The 21,814-nt window shown below is 34.1% G+C and overlaps 1 protein-coding gene across 7 annotated transcripts in view; it reads left to right on the forward strand.

Annotated features, from left to right (window-relative positions):
* Nfib (nuclear factor I B) overlaps positions 1–21,814 on the forward strand; it is a 227,363-nt gene that overhangs the window by 155,612 nt on the left and 49,937 nt on the right. For all 7 annotated transcript variants that reach the window (XM_070033157.1, XM_070033160.1, XM_070033158.1 and 4 more), the window contains exons 5-6: positions 5,882–6,002; positions 9,251–9,369. In XM_070033157.1, coding sequence (XP_069889258.1) covers positions 5,882–6,002; positions 9,251–9,369 — 240 coding nt within the window. The remainder of the gene's footprint in view (positions 1–5,881; positions 6,003–9,250; positions 9,370–21,814) is intronic.

Below are 21,814 nucleotides of genomic sequence, written 5' to 3' on the forward strand. Positions count from 1 at the left end.
TTTGTCTGATTTTTAAAATTTGCACTGAAATCATCAAAACTTTCCACTGTACCACACTACTTTTTAATGTTGTTCTCATTGCCACAATACTAGTATTCATTTAATTCAGTTTGCTCTGTGACCATACATGGACATTTATATAAAAGGAAGTGTGATTAATTAAATGTACTCTGTGTTGTTATGATAACCCACATAAGTTTCCTGTAGATAAGTGCTTTTTCATTTTACTAACATTTTGAAGGGGGAGGAGTTGGAGATGTACAGGATATACACACTAACATGCTGAGTGTAAAGGGATGCAGAAATTAACTTTGCAGATTGTAGTTAGATATAGATAGAAAGCATTGTTATCCAAAACAATGTCCAATTGTTTTCACTGGCCACCTCACCTGAGACATCATTTCTGGAAGTCTGGATCTGATTTTTCTAGAGTCTATTCACCTGGCTGGCTAACTAAAAATGGAAGACATTTTCTTAGAAAATTTTCTTACATGTTTGCTAATATGGGAAAATATATCCAAGATACAGGTCTAACACATTGATTCTGTTAGCTTTGGATTTTGAGCTTTTGGACTTTTTCTAGGAATACTCGAATTTCATTCAGGCCTTGTACTTGTTAATCAGGTGCTCTCACATATGACCAGGTGTTCCCAACCCTTTTTTGCTTTAGATACATTTAAAATAGAGTTTCATAGATGTTTTTGCCCAGGATGATCCTCCTGCCTAAGCCTCCTGGGTAGTTGGCATTTCAGATGAGATTCACCCCACCTGACTTGTTAATTGAGATAGGGTATATCCAACTTTTTGCTTAGACTGGCCTTCAACCTCAGTCTTTCCAATCTCTGCTTCCTCAGTAGCTGGGATTATAGCAATACACCACCATGCCTAGCCCTGTTTATGTAATTTTGAGTGATATGTTTTGATTGAGAGTAATTCCTTTTGAAATGGTGTTATTTACAAGATATTCATTAAGTTGTGTTTCTCATTTGGGGCAAATCTAGAAGTCATGAACAAGAATTATGATCATCTTAAATGAGTAAAGGGAGAGCAAGTTAATGAGCATAAAACTACACAGTATTTTAAGGTAGTGACTAGTGAAGTGATCTCTAAGCCAGTAGGTGACAATGCCTTTTGTAATGTATTTTCTCCAATACCTCAGATTTCTTAAGTGTTGAGCACAAACATCAGGTCTACCAATGATACCCATGGGCATTTAAGACCTTGGGTAACATCATTTCTGGCATAAAATCTGGAATAAATACATAATTCTGGAATAAATACATACATATAATTCTGGAATAAATACATATTCCCCTTTATTTGGGGAACAGAATGGGAGATGAAAATTGAACACTATTGTTCCTATAATCTAGGGAATGTATTTGATGGATTCCGATGGTTTGCTCAATTGACTAAGGCCATGTAGCATTATGTGCTTTTTCAGATCAGTTGTTTTTTAATTTGGAAAGGAATATACCTCACTACCACATTCTAGAATCTTATATGACAGGAGGTACTTGAAGGCACATGTATATGTATTTTCCTGTTTAACTTTAGTAGAAAGTTCTGAGGCACATGCCATTTTTGAAAAACCTAAATTTGTACTTTCAGCGCCATGATGCATTCTCATCCATCTTGAGAAGGGCAGTAGAGTCATCTGTCAGAAAATATTTATTTAGTACCTAATTATAGGTAACATTATGTTAAGTGCTGTCTGAAGAGAACCACTTTGGAACTTTCAAAAGCTCACAGTGATATTTGAAAAAAGCTGAATTTCAAAAAGTAGGTTAAAAAAGCTCCTAAATAGTTCAGAAGCAAGGTAAATTTTGCATACTTCACTCATTCACATTCTTAATTTATACTGTCATTTCTTAGAGGTTTTCATGTTATTTGTCATGACAAACATTACTGATTTGTAATTAGTACATTAATTATACATATTCATTCCTTAATTTATTTAACAAATATTTATTTTCTCTTCTGTGTGAAAATAGCCATCTCTGTAATGCTTGAGAATTTTTTCTCTCAAGTGTTTTAATGTATTCACATAAAATCTTGTTTATACAATTGAACTTTATTGGTTATGAAATATAGTTTGCTAAGTCAACATAAACTTGAGCATAACCCTTGTACAATATAACACAAATTCTAGCTTCTTTAGGGTTCTGTGGCATTTTAATGGTTCTGTGCTCTAGGGTTTTACTATCATATGACCTTCTAATGTGTATGTTGACGTAAGTTAATGACACTGTTCAGTTTTAGGATAGTGATCTCTTTGTTGAATGATATTATCTCCATCTGAAAAGTTGATTTAGGATCAGTCTTTGGAGAGAACAATAAGCGAGATTAAAGTTTGACCTCTAACCCTTACAGTCTGATTCTTTGGAGCTCTTTTTCTAAGAGGGGATTGGTAACCTCTTAAACATGATTTGCAGCTTTCAGCTTTCTTACAGCAAACTGGGAAGAAGTGCTGATGTTCATCTTTGCATCTACTCTAAGTTCTTCCAGAATCTTGTAATCAGGAAGCTGTGACCTAGATTTGCTGTTGTCACACAGTCTTCTTGTCACTAAATAAATTGTGTGTGTTTTAGTATTTTGGCCATATAATCTACTATTACTGGCAGAATATATATTACATTTTGCAGGTCTAGCTATAGAATTTATTTCTGTAGCTATCTTGTCTACTATTACTCTAGAATAGTTCTTCTAGAATGAAATTCAGAACTGGAGAATTTTCTGAAGAATTTTTCATGATCATTTTATTATTATTATACCCATAATTTTTATGACCAAGTAAAGTTTGTTGACTATTGAACATATATATCCAAGAGGAATGACGAGTCTTTGCCCAATTATTACACAATATTAATTTACAAACTGTTTCCAAAATATACCTTTCAGCTTTTTATTAGTAACTTGGTTCTCTAAATGATAATTCTGATGTAGGAAGCCAGATACATCACTCACATTCCCTAAACTCTTCAAATGTCCGTTTTTAACACATACCCTACTTCTAATATCACATAAAACACAGACCTGATAATAAATTTTAAGTATGTGGCTATTGTGAGATTTCTGACCTCACTTTTTTTTCGGCTTCTGGTATATCTCAAGCCATAACAAACAAGTATATCAGTTGTTCAAATAACTCAAGTCAAATAAATCATCAGGCACACAGTATATACATGGTATACAAATATTCTGGGCTAGAAGGATGTTAAAAGTATTTTATATAAAATGAACAGTCTAACAGAAGACATATCCTCTACAAGTTTGTGTATATATTTTTTAAGTTTTGATAGGAAAAGAGAGATGTTCTTTGTACATTTCTTAATTACTTTTCTGCAGTAAAGCATGCAACTTCTGAACATACTTTCTTAAATATATTTCAAGTTAATAATTTTGACCTACCTCATATTAAAATACAGATTACTTGAAAATGGTAATGAATATGTTTAGGATGTTTGTATAATTAATTAATTAATTAATTTTTAGTGATAATGTTGGTGCTTGAACTCAGTGCCTGGGCATTGTTCCTTAGCTTTTTTGCTCAAGGGTGGTATTCTACATTTGAACTACTGCTCCACTTTTGGCTTTTGGCTAGTTAATTGGAGATAAGCATTTTCACAGACTTTCGCAATTGGGCTGGCTTCCAACTGCAATCTTAAGATCTCAGCCTCCTGAGTAGCTAGGGTTCAGGCATGATTAAACGGTGCCTGTCTTGTTTATCTAATACTCTAGGTAAAAAAAATAAATAAAAATTGATAATTTATAGTCCTTTGGGAATTTTCCATTCAGCTGGAGGCAGTTAGGAGAAAAGGGATTTCAGCAGATTTTGTGTTATTCGGGTGTATTTCAAGGTCTCTGGAATTCTGTGCTTCAGTAGAGAGAATGGAGCTTCTGAAGGCCCCAAAGTGAAGAAATACCATTTGCCCTTTTGTTACCTTGGGTAACAGCTGCCTTTCTCTACTTTGCACATCATCTCTGTCCTTGACTTTGCTCCTACTAGCAACCCTAGTTCATAATTGTCTTCCTTTTAATACTTTGCTTATTTTCCAAAGTCCAGTACCATATATGACTTTTCTACAAACACCTCAGACCATTCAAGTCCCTCATGGAATCTTTTTCCCTGGGAATCCTACAGCATGTATTGCCCATATAGTTCATTGGAGTAGTTGCATTGTGATCCACACTATCATGTTACTTACATATTTTATACAAGTGTTTTGTTTACCTAGCTTGATACATACTACCTCTGATGGCAGAAGTATTAGAAACTGTTTTTTTTTTTTTTTTTTTTTTTTTTTTTTGGTCCGGTTGTGGGGCCTGAACTCTGGGCCTGAGCACTGTCCCTCAGCTCTTCAGCTCAAGGCCAGTGCTCTACCACTTGAGCCACAGCACCACTTCCGGCTTTTTTCTTTTTGCTTATGTGGTGCTGAGGAATCGAACCCAGGGCCTCAGGCATGCAAGGCAAGTGCTCTACCACTGAGCCAACTTCCCAGCCCCTAGAAACTGTTTTGTATCCACTATAATACCTGCCAAAGTGGACATGGTCAATAGCATCCAGAAGAATAAACCCAGAAAACTGGTTCATTTTTACCACTTTAGTTTTTAGCACATTTTAAATTGCCCCATATTTATTAACCACTCCTATTCTACTAAGAAAGAAACTTGGGGAGGGAGAAAAAAAGAAAGAAGTGAACTCACATTTGGTTAACATAAATGATGTACTAGTCATGAGGCTGGGCTTTTACTCCTTTGCTCATTGAATCTGCAAACCCATCATAAATGGAGATTCACCTTTGTTCCTAATTTACAAGTAGCAGAGAGGGCTTCAACAAAAATGTTATTCATCTTTCAAGACTTTGTTCATTGCATCACAGCATGCTGCCTCTCAGATATATTCAACAAAATTATTACTAACATATTAATTATAATATTAATTACTAAGTTTAATATTACCATAAAATTAATTCATATTAAAGTTATAAGTATTGACAAATTCAGAGAATTCTTGCTATATAAACTACTACCTTAAAATACAAAACACCATTAGTATATTTTAAATGACATATAAAGTTGTGGTATCAACTTTTTTTAGAAGTAAAACATAAATATTGATCAAAGAAATAATGAACATTCAGTTATAAAAATCTGAATATATATTTTAAAAGCCACTTGGTTTTATTTTATATTTGTAAATTTTATTTATATGCCTTCCCTAATATTTCTTCTATCAAATATTTACTTATACCATTACTTATATCAAATAACTATAAATATGGTGTGTTTTGTTTTAGGTAGACAGACAAGATTGGGCTAGGTAGTATACCCTAGCCTTGAACTTGCTCTGTGGTCTAAGGACACCTCAAACTCTTGACCCTCTTTCTTAACTCTCCCAGGATTACAGACACATTCTACCATGTGGCAATAAATATAATTTCTAATCCACCCTACTATTAATGTTAGCATTAACACAGAGTAATAATGTTAGGTATTTATTTGTAAAACCAGTCTGCATTTTCTTACTTAGCAATGCTTTGGTCATGTGCAAAGTTGTTTGATGCTAAGTCATAGGGCTTATGCTCTACTTAATTGAGATTGACAAGGAGATGACTGACAGTGATAGGTAATATAAAGGAGTGAGTGAAGGTTCGGGAGGGGGATTTGGGTAAGTGATAACCAGTGATCATAGATAGTCTGCATGCCTCAAATGCCCAAATCTGATATAAAAAGGTTCTCAAGTTCTACCCCATACAATGGATATTAAAGCCTTGAGATAAAGTTCTTGTGCAGAAGCATGAAAAAGATTGGATTTTATATCTGAATAGAGTTAAATGTGAATGTTGGTCACAATGTTTCTTTTCATTTTATTCTGCAGCACCCATAACCCAGGGAACTGGAGTGAACTTCCCAATTGGAGAAATCCCAAGCCAACCTTACTATCATGACATGAACTCCGGGGTTAATCTTCAGAGGTCGCTGTCTTCTCCACCAAGCAGGTAATGGAAAGAGGAGCTTCTCATGTTCTCATCCTATATGCAGAGAGGTAGGTAGGTTGATAGGCAGATAGACAGGTAGGTAGATACACAGATGAGCATGAAGTTAGATCTGTAGACAAACAGGAAAGTAGGTGGATAAAGAAAGAAGAAATAAAACAGTTTTACTTAGTCTTTCTTGGTATAATTTGTTGTGGGTATCTTCAACTTGAGTATAATTATTGTTCTAAGAACTTAAATCTTTTCTGAGAGGACAAAACAACTATGAAAATATATTAACATGGTTTTTATTCTGTGCTATGAAATATAGTTCTTCATATTAACTTATTTGGGGCAGTTTTTAAAATGATTTTATTGTATCAGTGATCCCTGGTGTATAACTGATCTGTCCTTGTAACTGTTAGCCTAATTTTGCACACCCAGATAAAGAAACATGAAAAATAAAAGAAAAAGTTTAGAATCAAAGGGCCTTATTCTAGGTCAGAGTTTTTGCTTGGTTATGCTTTTTGATGAAGTTAAATTTCTGCTACCAATGAAAGTGTTACCTGCTCTGAGATTTTGATGAACCAATCTTTGCTGTGAGGTTGAAAAATAAGATTTCTTTGTTTTTAAGTTTTGCTTTGACATTTATTTTATCTTGTGGACTTCTTTTGGTAACTGACAAATATTTAGATATGTTATTTTGTTTTTATCAATTAGATCTCACACATGTAAAGAATTATCTCATTTTCAGGACTTTACATGTCCATTATTATCAAATATAAAAGCATAAATGAGTCCCCAAGCAAAACATATTTTTCACTATGTCAATTTTTAAAAAATAAAAGAATACTTGTATAAGATTTGCCCTAGACCACTGTTTTTCTCAATATAAAATTGACTACATTCGAATTAATTAGAGGAATAGTCATATTTATGTGCTTATAAACTGAGGCCAGTTTTATGATCAAATTATTTGCATGTAATTAAATTTTGTAAAAAGATAATTGGGTCAATTTTCACTAAAATTATCTCTTAAAAAACTGAGATATTAAATATTAAATACATGATACGTTTTTCCATATTTGAACTGTGAATAGTAATTTGTTTACTTTGCTAGGATGAATATGTTCTCAGCTTAGATCTTTACTCAATATAGAAACTTCGTCTTTCACAATTAAGAACTTAAAACATTTCTTTATTACCTTGTTAGGAAAATAATGCCTTTCTAATGTTAAGTTTTCCATACTTCTGATGACTCACAGAAGAATTAGGTGAAAAGGAGAATTAAAAATGAAACTTCTGGTTAGGCACTAGTTCATTAGCTTCTCAGGAGGCTGCAATCTGTAGGGTTACAATTGAAAGCCAGCTCAGGCTAAGAAAAATCTGTGAGACTCTTCTTCCAAAATAACCAATAAAAATCTGGACTGGATGTGTGGCTGAGGTGGTACAGTGCAAGCTGAGCAAGTTCAAATTCTGGTATCAGCAAAAAATAAAAAAGTTGTAACTTTGGATACTTTTGGAAGACACTGATGAAATGTTATTGATGCTTATTGTAATTTAGCACAGGTAGAAGTTTTTAATTATGTTAGTACTCTTAGAGCCTTGGACCAAATACTAATCACAAATATATTTATCAACACACTCAGACATACACAGGCTTCAAGGCTTGGAGAATGTAGTGTCCTGGACAGGACCCAGTCATGGATATCAGAGGTCCTTTCCAGGTGTCTGATTGTTTAAAATCAAATTAATTGTTTAATGGGAGTATATGATAGAATATCAAAGGTTGAGGCCCATATCAGAAAATAGTTATTTTTAAATCTTTAAGATGAGTCATATTTTCTTTATTAAAATGTATCATTCGGCTGGGCGCTGGGGGCTCACTCCTGTAATCCTAGCTACTGAGGAGGCTAAGATCTAAGGATTGAGGTTCAAAGCCAACCTGAGCAGGAAATTCTGTGAGATTCTTATCTCCAGTAACCTACTCAAAAAAAGCCAGAAGTGGAACTGTGGCTCAAGTGGTAGAGCGCTAGCCTTGAACACAGAGAGACTCAGGGACAGTGCCCAGGCCCTGAGGTTAAGCCCAAGGACTGGTGGTTTAAAAAAAGAATTCTAACTGTTACTTTTTAGTTTGAGTTTGGCAGTCACCTCCTTTTTTCCCTTGATCTTAACTATAAAGGATTAGCAGTCTCATATTTTAGGAGGAGACAAAGAATACATGTAATAGGTTATAATCAGTGAAGTACTACATAAATTTTATTATTATCATTAACTATGGGGCTAATACTAATACTTAATAAGTATCTTCTAAATGTTAACCACTTAACAAAGAGCTTTATAGTTAATAACTTATTTAATCTTCTTGACGAACTCCTTTGAAGTAGAGTTTATTATTTCCGTTTTACAGATGATTAAACTGAATTTAGAAAATTTGAGGAGCACTCTATTAAGAACAAATAAGCAACTTAGTCAAGATTTATGATTTTGAAAGCTTTTGTTCTGTTGTATTCCATTAAACTATTTCTGAATATATAAGAACACTTGTCAAAGGCAAATGATAGATAAATAAACATTATTAATATTGATAATTATATTACAAATCAAGTTCAATTTTTAATGATGGCAGACTAAGTTCTAAAATTGGCCATATGCTTGCTATGTAGACATTCTGCCACTTGAGCCGTAACTCTAATCTCAAGTTTAATCTTAATAGCATAATTTTAATATTAGCAAACAAGGCACATTGAATTTACTTTTCAAAACTTGAAATTTCTTTGGAAGAATTTTTGAGCAAGGTAAATACAATGTGTACTGTATTTCTTACTCAGTTGTTATAAGATACTGTAACAGCTAGAAATGCTGGCTGCTCATGTTGATACATGTATACTTACTATTCTTTCAACGTGATTTTATGTTGTGTTTATGGTAACACACCACTGTAAAGATTTTCTCAGATATTTTTGATTGTGAGGCACTTAGTTTGAATTCAGAGCATCATGCTTGCTCAGCTTACTTGATCATGGAGCTGACACTCTACCACTTGTGTCATACCACCAGCCCAACTTTTTGCTGGTTATTTTGGATATTGAGTCTTGAGCACTTCTCTGTCTGTGTTGACACTGAACCACAGTGCTCTAGATTTTAGCCCACTGAGTAGTTAGGATTACAGATATGAACCAGTATCTCAGATTCAGGTCATTTATTGTTAAATGATACTATACTTCTTCCTGTAAATCCCAGTTAATATAATTATTGTCATATTTTAACAGCAAAAGACCCAAGACTATATCCATAGATGAAAATATGGAGCCCAGTCCTACAGGAGACTTTTATCCCTCTCCGAATTCACCAGCTGCTGGAAGTCGAACATGGCATGAAAGAGATCAAGGTGGGTAATGAGGCAATGTTTCAAGGGACCTTAGACTACATGGTTTCACGGAGTCAAAATTTCATAAGAAAACCAATATAGATTTGTACTTTCTTTGTGAGATGATTTTGGTAAAATTAAAGATAATATGCTAGTCATAAAGTCACAAAAATCCTATTATTACATGTTTAATGATACTTTCACACAGTTTTATACACACAAACACACACACACACACAGACATGTGCGCGTGCAAGCGAGCGAGAGAGTGCGCGCGGGCGAGATTGTGGTCTGCCTATAGTTATTGGTTAAATTTCAGCAGAACCCAGTTTCTGATTCCATTTGATCAGATAGCTCTTTTCTGTGGGGCATTTCAAGGAGGAGCCAAACTTCTAACACTCTGGAGGGTCAACTGCAGAAAGCTATCATTTGAAGGAAACATAATTCATTTAGGTGGTAATTAAAACACAAACAATAAGCAAAAGCATTTTGTAAGAAAGGTTGTATCTGAGTCAAAATAGTTGTATTTTCTAGATAAAACTATGATCCAGGGTGGGGAAGGTGGCTCAGTGGTAAATTGCTTGCCTTTCATGCATGAGGCCCTGGGTTCAATTCCTCAGCACAACATAAACAGAAAAATCTGGAAGTGGTGCTGTGGCTCAAGTGGTAGAGCACTAGCCTTGAGCTGAAGAGCTGAGGGACAGTGCCCAGGCCCAGAATTCAAGCCCCATGACTGACAAAAAACAAAAACAAAAACAAAAAAGACTATGAGCCAGTTCAAGGAAAGCTTTGGAGAGAAATATGGTTTTAAGAAATAGATTCTTTTTTACTTTCTAGGGCCTGGGGTTGGTTCTTTTTCCTTCCTAATGCATATTGAACTTTAATGTATTTATTTCATCACTAATACCCTTACCTCTCCCCACATTTAGGACAGTATTAAGCATAGACATAGAAAAATAGCTAATTGCAATTTTATTTGTATGTATGCAAATAAAATTTTAGATCAGCTACATAAGATGCATCTGGAAATTGCTTTTAAAATCAAATCCAGTATTTTAAAATATTTCTACATTCAAACTTGATCAAGATACTTTTTTTTTTTTTTTTGAGAGAGTTGTGGGGCCTGAACTCTGGACCTGGGCGCTGTCCTTCAGCTCTTCAGCTCAAGGCTAGTGCTCTACCACTTGAGCCACAGTGCCACTTCTGGCTTTTTCTGCTTATGTAGTGCTAAGGAATCGAACCCAGGGCCTCATGCATGCAAGGCAAGCATTCTACCACTGAGCCATCTTCCCAGCCCCAAGATACTCTTTACTAATGTTTTTATCCCAAGTAGAGTGCTAGCCTTGAGCTACAGAGCTCAGGGACAGTTCCCAGGCCCAGAGTTCAAGCCTCATGCCAAAAAAAAAAACAAAAAACAAAAAACAAAAAATGAAAAACAAAAACCAAAAACAAACAAAACCCCCCAAACCTTCAGAAACCTTTAAAAACCTTCATGAAGGTTTTTAGACTTTGAGTCAGTTAGGTGCCCTTTAGCATGGTGATATTTTAACTAATGAAGAGGTGAGAAGCCTGGAAAATAGGGGACAAGGGACAGACAAAAGTAGAGCCAAGTGCTGAGCTGGGCAGTAAGTTTCAGGATGGCCACATGTGCCATGTCATTGGCTATGCACCTCTGTAGGAATGTCATCAAGTATGGCAGGGTTGTTTTATGGAATGACTTGGAAATAGCTGAAGAGGTTTGGCTTTGGTGCATTCTCTCAATCTTTCTGAGAGTAGACAAAAATCATCCTCAGAAAACATAAATTAACATTTTATTACTCTGCTGCTTCCTATCCATCAGAAACTCCCCATTGCTCTTTGGACAAAGTCAGAATTACCTAGTTTACCAGTGGACCCAAAGACCCTAAGTTGCTATTCTGCCTTTCCTCCTGTCTTCACCTGAGCTTGATGTTTTGTTTAGATTTGGTAATACAGCACCCCGGACATTGCCTTTTGGAATATTATTCTAACTCTTCCTTTGGCAAATTCTTTGGCAACTTTAAGGGTTCAGAAATTTCTATCTAAATTAAGTCCTTGTTTTTATTTGTTGACAAGCAGTATTATCTCTTCATAGTAATTGTAAAAAATAATTTCCCTATTTATTGTAATTAATGATAATAATTGTTCATTGTCTAAATGTGTCTGTATCATGTGGGCATTGTCCTTATCTGTCTTGGCTATTGTTGTCACCAACATACAATAGAATGCATGGACATGCGCAGTAAAATCACAATACATATTTTTTGCATAAACAAACTATGATAGGCAACCCATTCCTTAGTGAAAGCTAGATGAACCCGAGTTGTAGAAGTATGAAAACAAGACTTTCAACTCTTTATATTTTATTGCTTGTTTTACTGACAGTGTCAATGCATTCTAAACAAAGCTATATTTTCCCTGTCAAAAAATTATTCTGGGAAGATTCTAATGGTAATAATAATAACATTTTGAATGAGTGGGAATGGATGTATTGCTCAGAAAAGTGTAGGTGTTCTTTATTACAGAGTGTCACTTTGTAAGAATTGATTCTTCTTTCAGCCTATTCCATTAAGCCTATCTCAAATCATATTATAAAACATTTCTGAAAAGTAGAAGGGAAACTGTCATTCTTTTTCTTTGTAAAATCATTGCATTGTCATGGTGATTTTCTATTATCAAAATGACTACAATTATTGGAGAAGTCTGTAAAGGCATATTGAGAGTAAGGGAGAGTGTTCCCTCTCATGCAGACTTAAAAAGAAAAAGTCTTGTCAGTTTAATTTTGAAGACCCTGAAGACTTTGTAATGTGAACAATAAGCTATTGTGGAAAGAAGACTTCAATGACAATGACAAAATGAAAGCAGTACACAGTACTATCTTTATAAATTTACTAAGTCCAATGGAGTCTTTTGGTCTTAGAAAATCACTTTTTTTTTTTGAAATTTTGCAAAATTAAATGCCCCACTGTTGTTCTTGTCCATCTTTACCTATTCTTCGGTATACCTCTGTCCAAAGTATTGACTAAGTGCCATTCTGGCATTTGTAATAACTTTAATGGGTTTGTATTTCTTTCTCCCATAAAGCCCTATACTAACTAATCAATAACTACTTAATGGTTGGTTGTAATATGCTTGTATTTTTGGTGGCAGAAATAACTTGAAATTGGCAATTATTTATTTCCTGGGTATGTACCTTAATCTATTAGGGTAATTTTGCATTAAATTATATTTTTATCCAAACATCTAGGAAAACCGATTTTGCAAATATGAGAACTAAATATAATGGTTCAGGCTGAAACATCAATCTAAATCAGTAAGATTTCTTTCAAATAGGCAAAAATAAATGACCAAATTTATTATACCTATTTTGACACAGAATCTAGACTTCATGTTATATCCTATGTAATTTTTAAAATAATTTACTTTGAAAACATTTTTATTTTAGCATATTTAAACATAATTGCATAGTAAATTATATATTTTTTTCTTTATTTCTTTACTTTCTCTTTTTCTCTCTGTGCTGTCAGTGGGTCTTGAACTTAGAAACTGGTGTTCTTTCCCTTTTAACTTTTTCTTTTAAGGCTGATTTTTTTACTACTTGAGCACTATCCATCTTTTTTGATGGTGAAGTGGATATAAGAGTCTCACGGACTTTCTTGCCTTAACTGACTTTAAGCTGTGATCTTCACTCAGATATCAGTCTCCAACTAGCTAGGGTTCCAGCTACGGTTCCAACTACCAGCTCCTTCTATATTAATCCTTTTCAAAACACAAAGTTAAAATTTCCTGATTATAAAAAATAATTTAATTCTGCAAATATAAATGTTAATATTTTTAACTAAACAGTCAATAGTGTTAATAGTTTGGTAGAGGAATCTGTAATTTGCTTAAATTTCTTCTGATTATTAGTAACAGATATTGTTTGTCAATATTACATTATGTAATATTTACCTTTTTATTTAATATTTTATACATAGAGAAGGAAAGGAAAAAGAAAATACTTCGGGGCTAGTAACAAAGGGTAAAGAGCAACTGCTACATTTCCTTTGGATGTACTAGAATACTTTTCTTCATTTATGAAGAATCTTATGAATCCTGGGTCTCCTTAAACTTCGGGCTATCCCTCATTCTAATTAACAGTTTTTATTTATGGTGCTTGAGATTGAACCCAGGCCTCATCCATACTAGGCAAATATTCTACCACAGCTATACCTCACAATCCTGAGCACTTGTTTAATGGACAAGTGCATAAAGAAAGTTAGCTTATCAATATGAGGGCTGAAATAACACTCACAAAAGACTGTCAATATCTTGTCTACATTTACATTTTTCTACCTAAGTCACTTTACAGAAGCTCTGCTTCCTAGATGAAGTACTTTTCTAGATGTCACTAGAGCAGTCTGTTGTAATTTCTGATGTGCAGAGGAAAAATGAGAAAAGTCATGGTTTTTCCTGTAATTCAAGTTACTTTCATCAGACTTAAGTCCAATTCTAATGTCCAGGAATTTGACAGACTGTTATTTGCTTGAACATTTGAAGTAATCACTTATCAAAGTCATTATACCCCTGCCATTCTAATAGTCATTGATTCATCTAAGTCTGAATATAAAACTCCAAAAACATTACTTAATAGACATTAGTGAGGAAAATGTGATAGGGTAAATATATTTACAACAAATAGTTGAGGATTTCTAAATGGATACTTTAATAGCTTCTAGTCTAATGAACATTAAAACAACTTGTAATCTTAGATAAATGTAAATTTAGTTTTCATGCAGTACAATTTTATTGATTTCTATACATTTAGGATTTGAGATAATCTGGCTCCATTAACATTTACAAAATGTCTACCATATGCCAAGAATTTTATGGGCACTGGGCATACAAACATGATTAAATGAACCTTCCAGCCTTGACCTGATGACAGAAGAATGATTTTTACTACTATGAAATAAAGGCATTTCACAGAAAGTAAATGATATAAACTAAATTATAAGGTAGCTGTATTTATACTTTATACTGTAGTACTAACTTTTTTCATAAGCACACAAAATCAGGAAATTCATATGTTAGAAAAATCAGCCTGGGAAGGTGGCTCAGTGGTAGTGTGCTTACCTTGCATGCATAATGCCCTCGGTTCCATTTCTCAGCACCACATATATAGGAAAACCAACATTACTTGGTGTATTGTATGTAATTAGATTTTAAGAATAGTTTAAAAAAATTCAAATCTAAAATAAGGAATATTTAGACATTATATTCCGGTTGCTATAGGTGCTTGAAAATAAAAATGTTATTTTTTTTTAATGTTGAGTATATAAAAAGGTGGTTGAGCATTTGCCTAACTAACACAAGGCCCTATATTAGATCCTTAGCACATTAAAAAAAATTCTGTCACATAAAGTCTGTAATTTTATGTATTTGTAAGTCATAGGGATTTTACTTACGAAATTTTAGAAATATTTTCCATAGTAAAGTGGTCTTAAATGTTGTACTGAATTTCAGTTTGTACTTTGTAGATTTCAAAAAGTATGTAACGTCATTTAATGTGTGAAGTCAAATAGCCCACAGGAAAACTGAAGACTAGAGTTATAGGATCTCTTTAATACCTTGGGCTCACAAGGACATAAATACCTATAAATAATAGTGTGGTAGCATCCAGATAGAACCAAAATTTAAAATCAGCATTTAATCTGAGTTTCAGGAATGTTCACAGCTGTGTAGAATATGAGTAGTAAACTAAAGAGATTCTATTTTAACTAAACTTTGAACTTCTTTTTATTCATGTATGACTACATAGAATATTAAGTGTACTGTTGTGTGCTCTGCATATACAGGAAGTGCTGTTTCTCCTTTTTTTTTAAAGGTTTTGAAAACTCATCTTTTGGGGAGCATTCAATTTTAAATTTGGGGAAACACTGTTGGAGCCCTAACTTTCACATGACAAAGGACAGATTCTCAAGAGTCTCTCAGTGGGGGGTGGGGGGCTGAGTGATGTATTCTCTACAGAAGGAGGAGGAGCTGATGGCCGTCTTTGGGGAGTAGTCAAACATCAGAAGAATTAAATAGCCAATGCCAAACATTTGACTTTGAGCCAGCAAACAAGTAGAGAAAGTTTTTATAGAAGTCCTTTGGCAGGATTAATGTCAAGAGGAGCGGTTTTGATGTAATGTATAAAAAGTTTGAGTTTCTTTGTTGAGCTTCTTAAAATAAAAAGAATCTAGTCTATCAACATCCCTGATAAGAAATTGATTTTTCAGACATAGATAACCGATTATTAAGCCCCTTAGTGAGACATTATTCAATTTCTTTGTTTTATAGTTAAGCAGTCCAAAGCTCAGAGAAACTGTCTTGCACAAAGTAGCCCATTGTGGAATTGAAGCCCCTTTGTATGACTACTTAATAATATATTTTTTTAAAGTATCCTAGTCATGAATTCCAGAGGTAAGGCTTTCTTTATTAAAAGCTAACTTTTTTCTCTTTCTGTTATCTTACAACCTCCCTGGAGAATCAATATGTATGTAAACTTATTTGCGTATAGGGAAATGAACTAAAAGAATTTTAATGCTACTGTTTGAGGTTTGCAGATGATCTGTTTCTCTAGAAACCTTCAGGTTCAACCTTCTAGAATTAAAATGAGAGAACAGAAGTGAATTTGTTAATTTTCAGGGATCTGGAAGAATTATTAAAACAAAGTTTTGAGATGGTAGTATGTATGTATGTATGTACATATATGTTTATAAAATCAATCTCCTAATATTAGTAGTAGGTAATAAAAAAGTGAAGTATGAATGCTTATATGGAGGAGAGCTGGTTTAAAATGAACAACACAACACATATTTTAAGGAGTTTTTGCTAGGAAAAGTAGAGAGAAATGTAAAGTGAATCTCCGTATATTAACACCCAGCTTTCATGTTAACAATATTTTATTAGTCCCATTGCAGTTCTTAACTTTTAGTTTTTAAAGAAGTATTTTAAAGGAAATCATGTCATTTGCTTATAAATATTCCTAAGTGTTTCTAACAGTATCAATATCAGTCTGAAAAATACAGTATATTTTTTAACATAACCTCATCCCTTTTGTCACCGTACAAATTAAACCAAAAAGGGGGGAAATGTAAGGTAACACTCTCCTTGCCGGCCTAATCTCTACCTGAAATGGCAGCGCCTGCGCAGTAGGTGAGGCACCTCCCACTTCTGGCCCCCATGATAAAAGAGCCTCCAAGGAGCCAGACGCCATTTTCTCCTTTTCCTCATTGCTTTGCTAGCAATAAATATTTTCTTCTACTTGACTTCTGTCCACGTGGTCTCTTGGGTTACTTTCTTTGGGGTTACTTTCTACCTAAGTTACACTTTTTCCTTCACCCTGTGTCTTATATATACAGTTATCTGATTTGGGGAAGGGCAGGGCAACAATAAAATGGTGAGACAAAGGGTGAACCAATGCAACAGCGATACTTACAAGACAATAGTTGGAAATGAACTTTACAAGTTGGAGGCGGGGAGTGGGAGAAAAACGAGGGAGGGAGTGACAAAGTTGGACAAGAAATGTACTTATTACCTTACACATGTAATTGTAACCCTTCTGTACATCACCTTGACAATAACATAAAGTCACAACAACAACGAAAAAACAAAAAACCTAATGTATAATGACTGCAAGCTCAAATTCCTCAGAATTTCTTGAAGGATATTTTGTTTGAATTAGAATTCAAAGGTGGTCCCTATGTCTTATTTATTCTTTCAGCTTCTGTTTATTCTAAACTAGTCATCCTTCCTCTTCCTTTCTGTATCATTTATCCATTGATGAAACCCATAATAATTGTGTTCAGCAAGCATTTGTGACTGAGGAAAATAAGACCTTACTGCCATTTTTGTGGCTACCATTTATTTGGTACTTGCTATCTGTCAGATTTAAATTTACATAAATTTTTGCTTTTAAAACCTATAGAAAGCTGGGCACTGGTGGCTTATATCTGTAATCTTAGCTACTCAGGATGCTGCAATCTGAGAATTGTGGTTCAAATCCAGCCTGGACAGGAAAGTCCATGAGACTCCTATCTCCAGTAAACTACCAGAAAACCAGAAATGGTGCTGTGGCTCAAGGAGTAGAGTGCATGCCTTGAGCTGAAGGCTCAGGGTCAGTGCCCAGGCCCAGAGTTCAAGCCCCATGATGGACCAAAAAAAAAAAAACCCAACTAACCAACCAACCAAATAAAAACCTATAGAAAACCCCAGTTCACAGATGATTAAACTAGTATCTGCCCGCACAGGCAATTGACACTCCAGCTATAGAATAACAAAGCTAGATTCTAAGTTTCCTTTATGTTACAATATTTCAGCTTTTATATAAGTCAAAGTCAAAGAATTTGACAATCTTCAGCAATCCCTAACTTGAAAATCTGTAACGTTTTTGAGAGCCAACATGATGTCACAAGTGGAAAATTCCACACCTGACCTCATGTTTTGGGTTGCACTCTCAAAATACTGTAGAAAACTACCTTCAGGGTATGTGATTAAGGTGCATATGAAACATAAATGAATTTCATGTTTAGACATGGATCCCATCCTCAAAGTACCTCAGTATGTGTATATAAATATAAAATACGAAGAAACATCTGAAACACTCTGGTACCAAACAATTCGTAGAAGGGCCTTGAAATCTTCCCTTGAGTCTTTAAGCTTTCATTAGCATGGATCTTTTTGAAAACTCCAAAGGTTTCACATTTCATGTATTACCTTTTATATGTTTATTTAAAATACTCCTATTGAATAACACAATAATTGGACTGTTTATGTGCTTTGAGGCACCACATGTTTTGCCTTATACCTTAGGAATGCACAGTTCTCACAAATACATGTTCTGTCCTGCACTGTTCTGCTACAACAAATGATTGATAGAGATTGAGTTATTATAACAGAACCTTGTTATGGGATCAGTGTCTCCTACTTTGAAAACAAATGACTCAGCCAGACGGCAGCATTTATTTTCTCTAAATGACTAGGGACGTAGCAATAGGAGACCATTATCCTGTGACAAGATTCTATTTCATTGACATTATCTCACAAATGTAATTGGTCCATTACTAAATAGAGGTTTTGTTACGGATCGATTTTACGTGATTTCTAAAACCATTAGGATAATAAATATACAATCATCATAATTTCATTGACAGAACATTTTTTAAAATTTACATTTGTTGGAGGGAAAATACAGATTTAGGCTAAACTAAAACACTACCATTTATGTCCATTTTGACTACCTTTCCTTTAAAAGGAAAAGAATAATATGCAGTAACTGCATTGTGCTCTCAAGCTGACAGCCTTAAATTTTTCATGGTTTTTTTCCTTCTCACTAAACCATATCAGATCATAATTGTTCTCAATCAATTAGTGTACTACCTCACAGTAATGATTTTATTTGAAACAAGTTCCAGATCATTTTTAGGACTTTCCTGTAAATCTACTAAAGTAATACATCACATTTGAATCCACGCTAACTGGTACCAGCGTGGAAAACAATAGCATCAGTAACAACAGAAACACTGAAGCATCTTATAGTGTAAGTGTTTCTAAATGCATGGTTTTCCCCCCCAACCCCCCCTTCTCTAAAAACTCATCTGTAATCTTGTTAAATTAGAACTCTTCCAGTATCTTTCTGACTTTTACAGTTAAGGTTACAGTATTGATTGTATTTTATAGTCCATAGCTCTCAGATGCTTAACATTAATAAGCTTCCATAGCAAGAGTTCTCCCCAGAGTCCATGTGAATACCAGTTATGTATCTACACTGATGTTTAGTAAGTGACTAAAATATATTCTAAATCCTGCATATTTGTTGGGCCTTTTTTTTTTTACTCCTTTCAGAGTATGTTTACTAACATTATACAAGATGCTTTATCCTTGTCTGATAAAATGAAATTTCTAGCAGACAGAAGCATTTTAAAGCATTTTTAAAAGTCAGTTTTATTTACTCAATCTTCATTCTTTTAACACTGTTCTTCATTATTCAAAGGTTTTTTTTTTATTTAACTGCCTTAGGAAGGTGTTTGTAAGCATCAAAGGGGTTTGAGTTTTAACTTTGTATTGGGTGTAGGTGTAGCCTGGAGTCCTTCTTTTTAATGGAGATGTCTTGAAATAGAGACTTGTAGTAACGTGCTACTCAATTTAACCTGTGTTAAAATATGGCGACAGACTCATCAACCATCACAGTTGTTTCAAGTTCCTGAAGAATACAGTGCTATGCCTGAGTATAATTAAAATAATTCAACAATTAAGCAAGAATTCATTTATTTAACACAAAGACTACCTACCATACTTTCTTTTTTAAAAAGAACTGATTTTTTATTTTTAAAAAGTTGAGAGTTCTGCTTAAGATTATCTCTTTACATTGATTGTCATTTTTCTAGAGTTATTTTGATGTGTAATAAATGTAAATATATATAAGGAGATACTTAGCATGACAGCTAATTATTTCTTGAATCATCTGGCATCATAATCAATCTACTGTAGTAGGATTAAGTCCATATGTCTTGTCAAACATTCAGAGCTTTTGTTAACTTGGAGTGTGTAGGAAGGACTTGTTCACATTTGCCATATAATCATAGAATTGTATGTCTTGAAGAATCCCCAGAAATAGATAATTTTCTTCTCTGTATTTTAAGAAGATATTCACTATTTTGTTTTTAGCCAAATAAACTGCAAAGGTTACATTTAAGCATTTCATCTTAGGTCTTTAGAAAATCAGGCATTTACTCTGTATAGTGTGATGTTGACCATAATAAAGTCTAGTATTGTCAGGCTTTATAAGGAATTATTTATCATATTCTGTGGAGCTACAAGCAATATTTTCCACCAGATATATATGTCCTAACTCTTATGGTAAAAGTATTAGTTCTTTGTGGGGAATTTAAGAAAACATACCTCCTGTCTGATTATATAGATAATACCTTTTAATATTTCACTTTATTATGTACTAGTTTGTTTTACTATATATTTTTCTATATATCCTATTTTTATTCATGAATTTTTGTGTTAAGTTGGGTTTATACGATGCTAGCTTGTGCATTACTTTCTTTTTTGTCTTTTTTCTTACAATATAATGTCTCTCGGGCTGGGAAGGTGGCTCAGTGGTAGAGTGCTTGCCTTGCATGCATAAAGTCCTGGGTTCAATTCCTCAGCAACACATAAGCAAAAAGAAAAAAGCCGGAAGTGGCACTGTGGCTCAAGTGGTAGAGCACTAGCCTTGAGCTGAAGAGCTGAGGGACAGCGCCCAGGCCCAGAGTTCAGGCCCCACGACTGGACCAAAAAAAAAAAAAGTCTCTCTATGAGGTCATTCAGTTATAATATGCTATACTTTTGAATATATGGTAAGTTATTTAATGTCCTCTCTGCTCTTGGATTTTTATATATTTCTCGGCTGTAATACAAATACAGTGGGAAACATATCATAATCACTATTCCTAATCTTGATTAATTCATTCCTATCTATTCTTTTCATTGTTCCCAGTTCCTAGCATATTGCTTTACACCACGCCACCAACTACAAGTTCAGTGAAATTTTGTTAAAGGATAAATACATTCCTACTGTAGAATTACTGAGTTAAGTCTTATGTCCATTTACGAGTCTTTGGGGTCAATATTGTTACTGACTCCCAAAGGGTCTTCTCAGTTTACATTCCCACTAATAGTACAAATGACCTACCTCCACTATCAGATGAACAATAATTTAAATGTGGAACGACATGGCTTTATAGAAAGCATATTCTCTAAAATATATTTGCAGACTAGTCTCTATAGTTCCTCATTTTAGGGAAAAACTTGTATATTTTATTTGAACTGTCAGGGATTACATCATATCTTTTCTCATCATGCCACTAAGCTAGTGTCACTTTATTGCATTTTACTGTGAAAGAAGCAGAGAAATCAAAATAGCTCCTAAAGGACTGTGCAGAGCGCACATATAAAGGCATAACCTATTTGCTGTCTCCTTTCTTCCTTCTACAAAGCGCATTTCCCAGTAACCATTCTTTAACAAGAGATACAACTTAACGAAAGTAAGAATCATTATCAATCCCCACCGGGAAAACAAAATAATAAATACTTGAAAATTTGGTGCTGGGATCTAAATTAACAGGTGCATGTTTTCAATCTAGCATTGATAATTATGTTATTTTGCCTAACATTTATACTATGGTGAAAGCCCTTTAAACTTTTCTTTCCTCAACATTATCTCAAGGCAAAAACAGAGGAAAAGTGCCCATGGTTCTTTTTAGTGTTTAGTTTAGTTGGCAGATTATTTTCTCTGCCTTCCCCTATCCTCTAGGCACAGAGCCCAAGCTGTTTCCTTGTCTCAAGATTCACTCTAGATTTGTGTCCTGAAGTAAAAACTTCTCAGATTTCAGCTCCAGGCTCATCCCACACACTTGATTTGGTAGCCTCGCCTTTA

Source organism: Dipodomys merriami, unplaced genomic scaffold (genome assembly GCF_024711535.1).
Source record: "Dipodomys merriami isolate MVZ:Mamm:240054 unplaced genomic scaffold, mDipMer1.0.p SCAF_22, whole genome shotgun sequence".
Classification (NCBI taxonomy): domain Eukaryota; kingdom Metazoa; phylum Chordata; class Mammalia; order Rodentia; family Heteromyidae; genus Dipodomys; species Dipodomys merriami.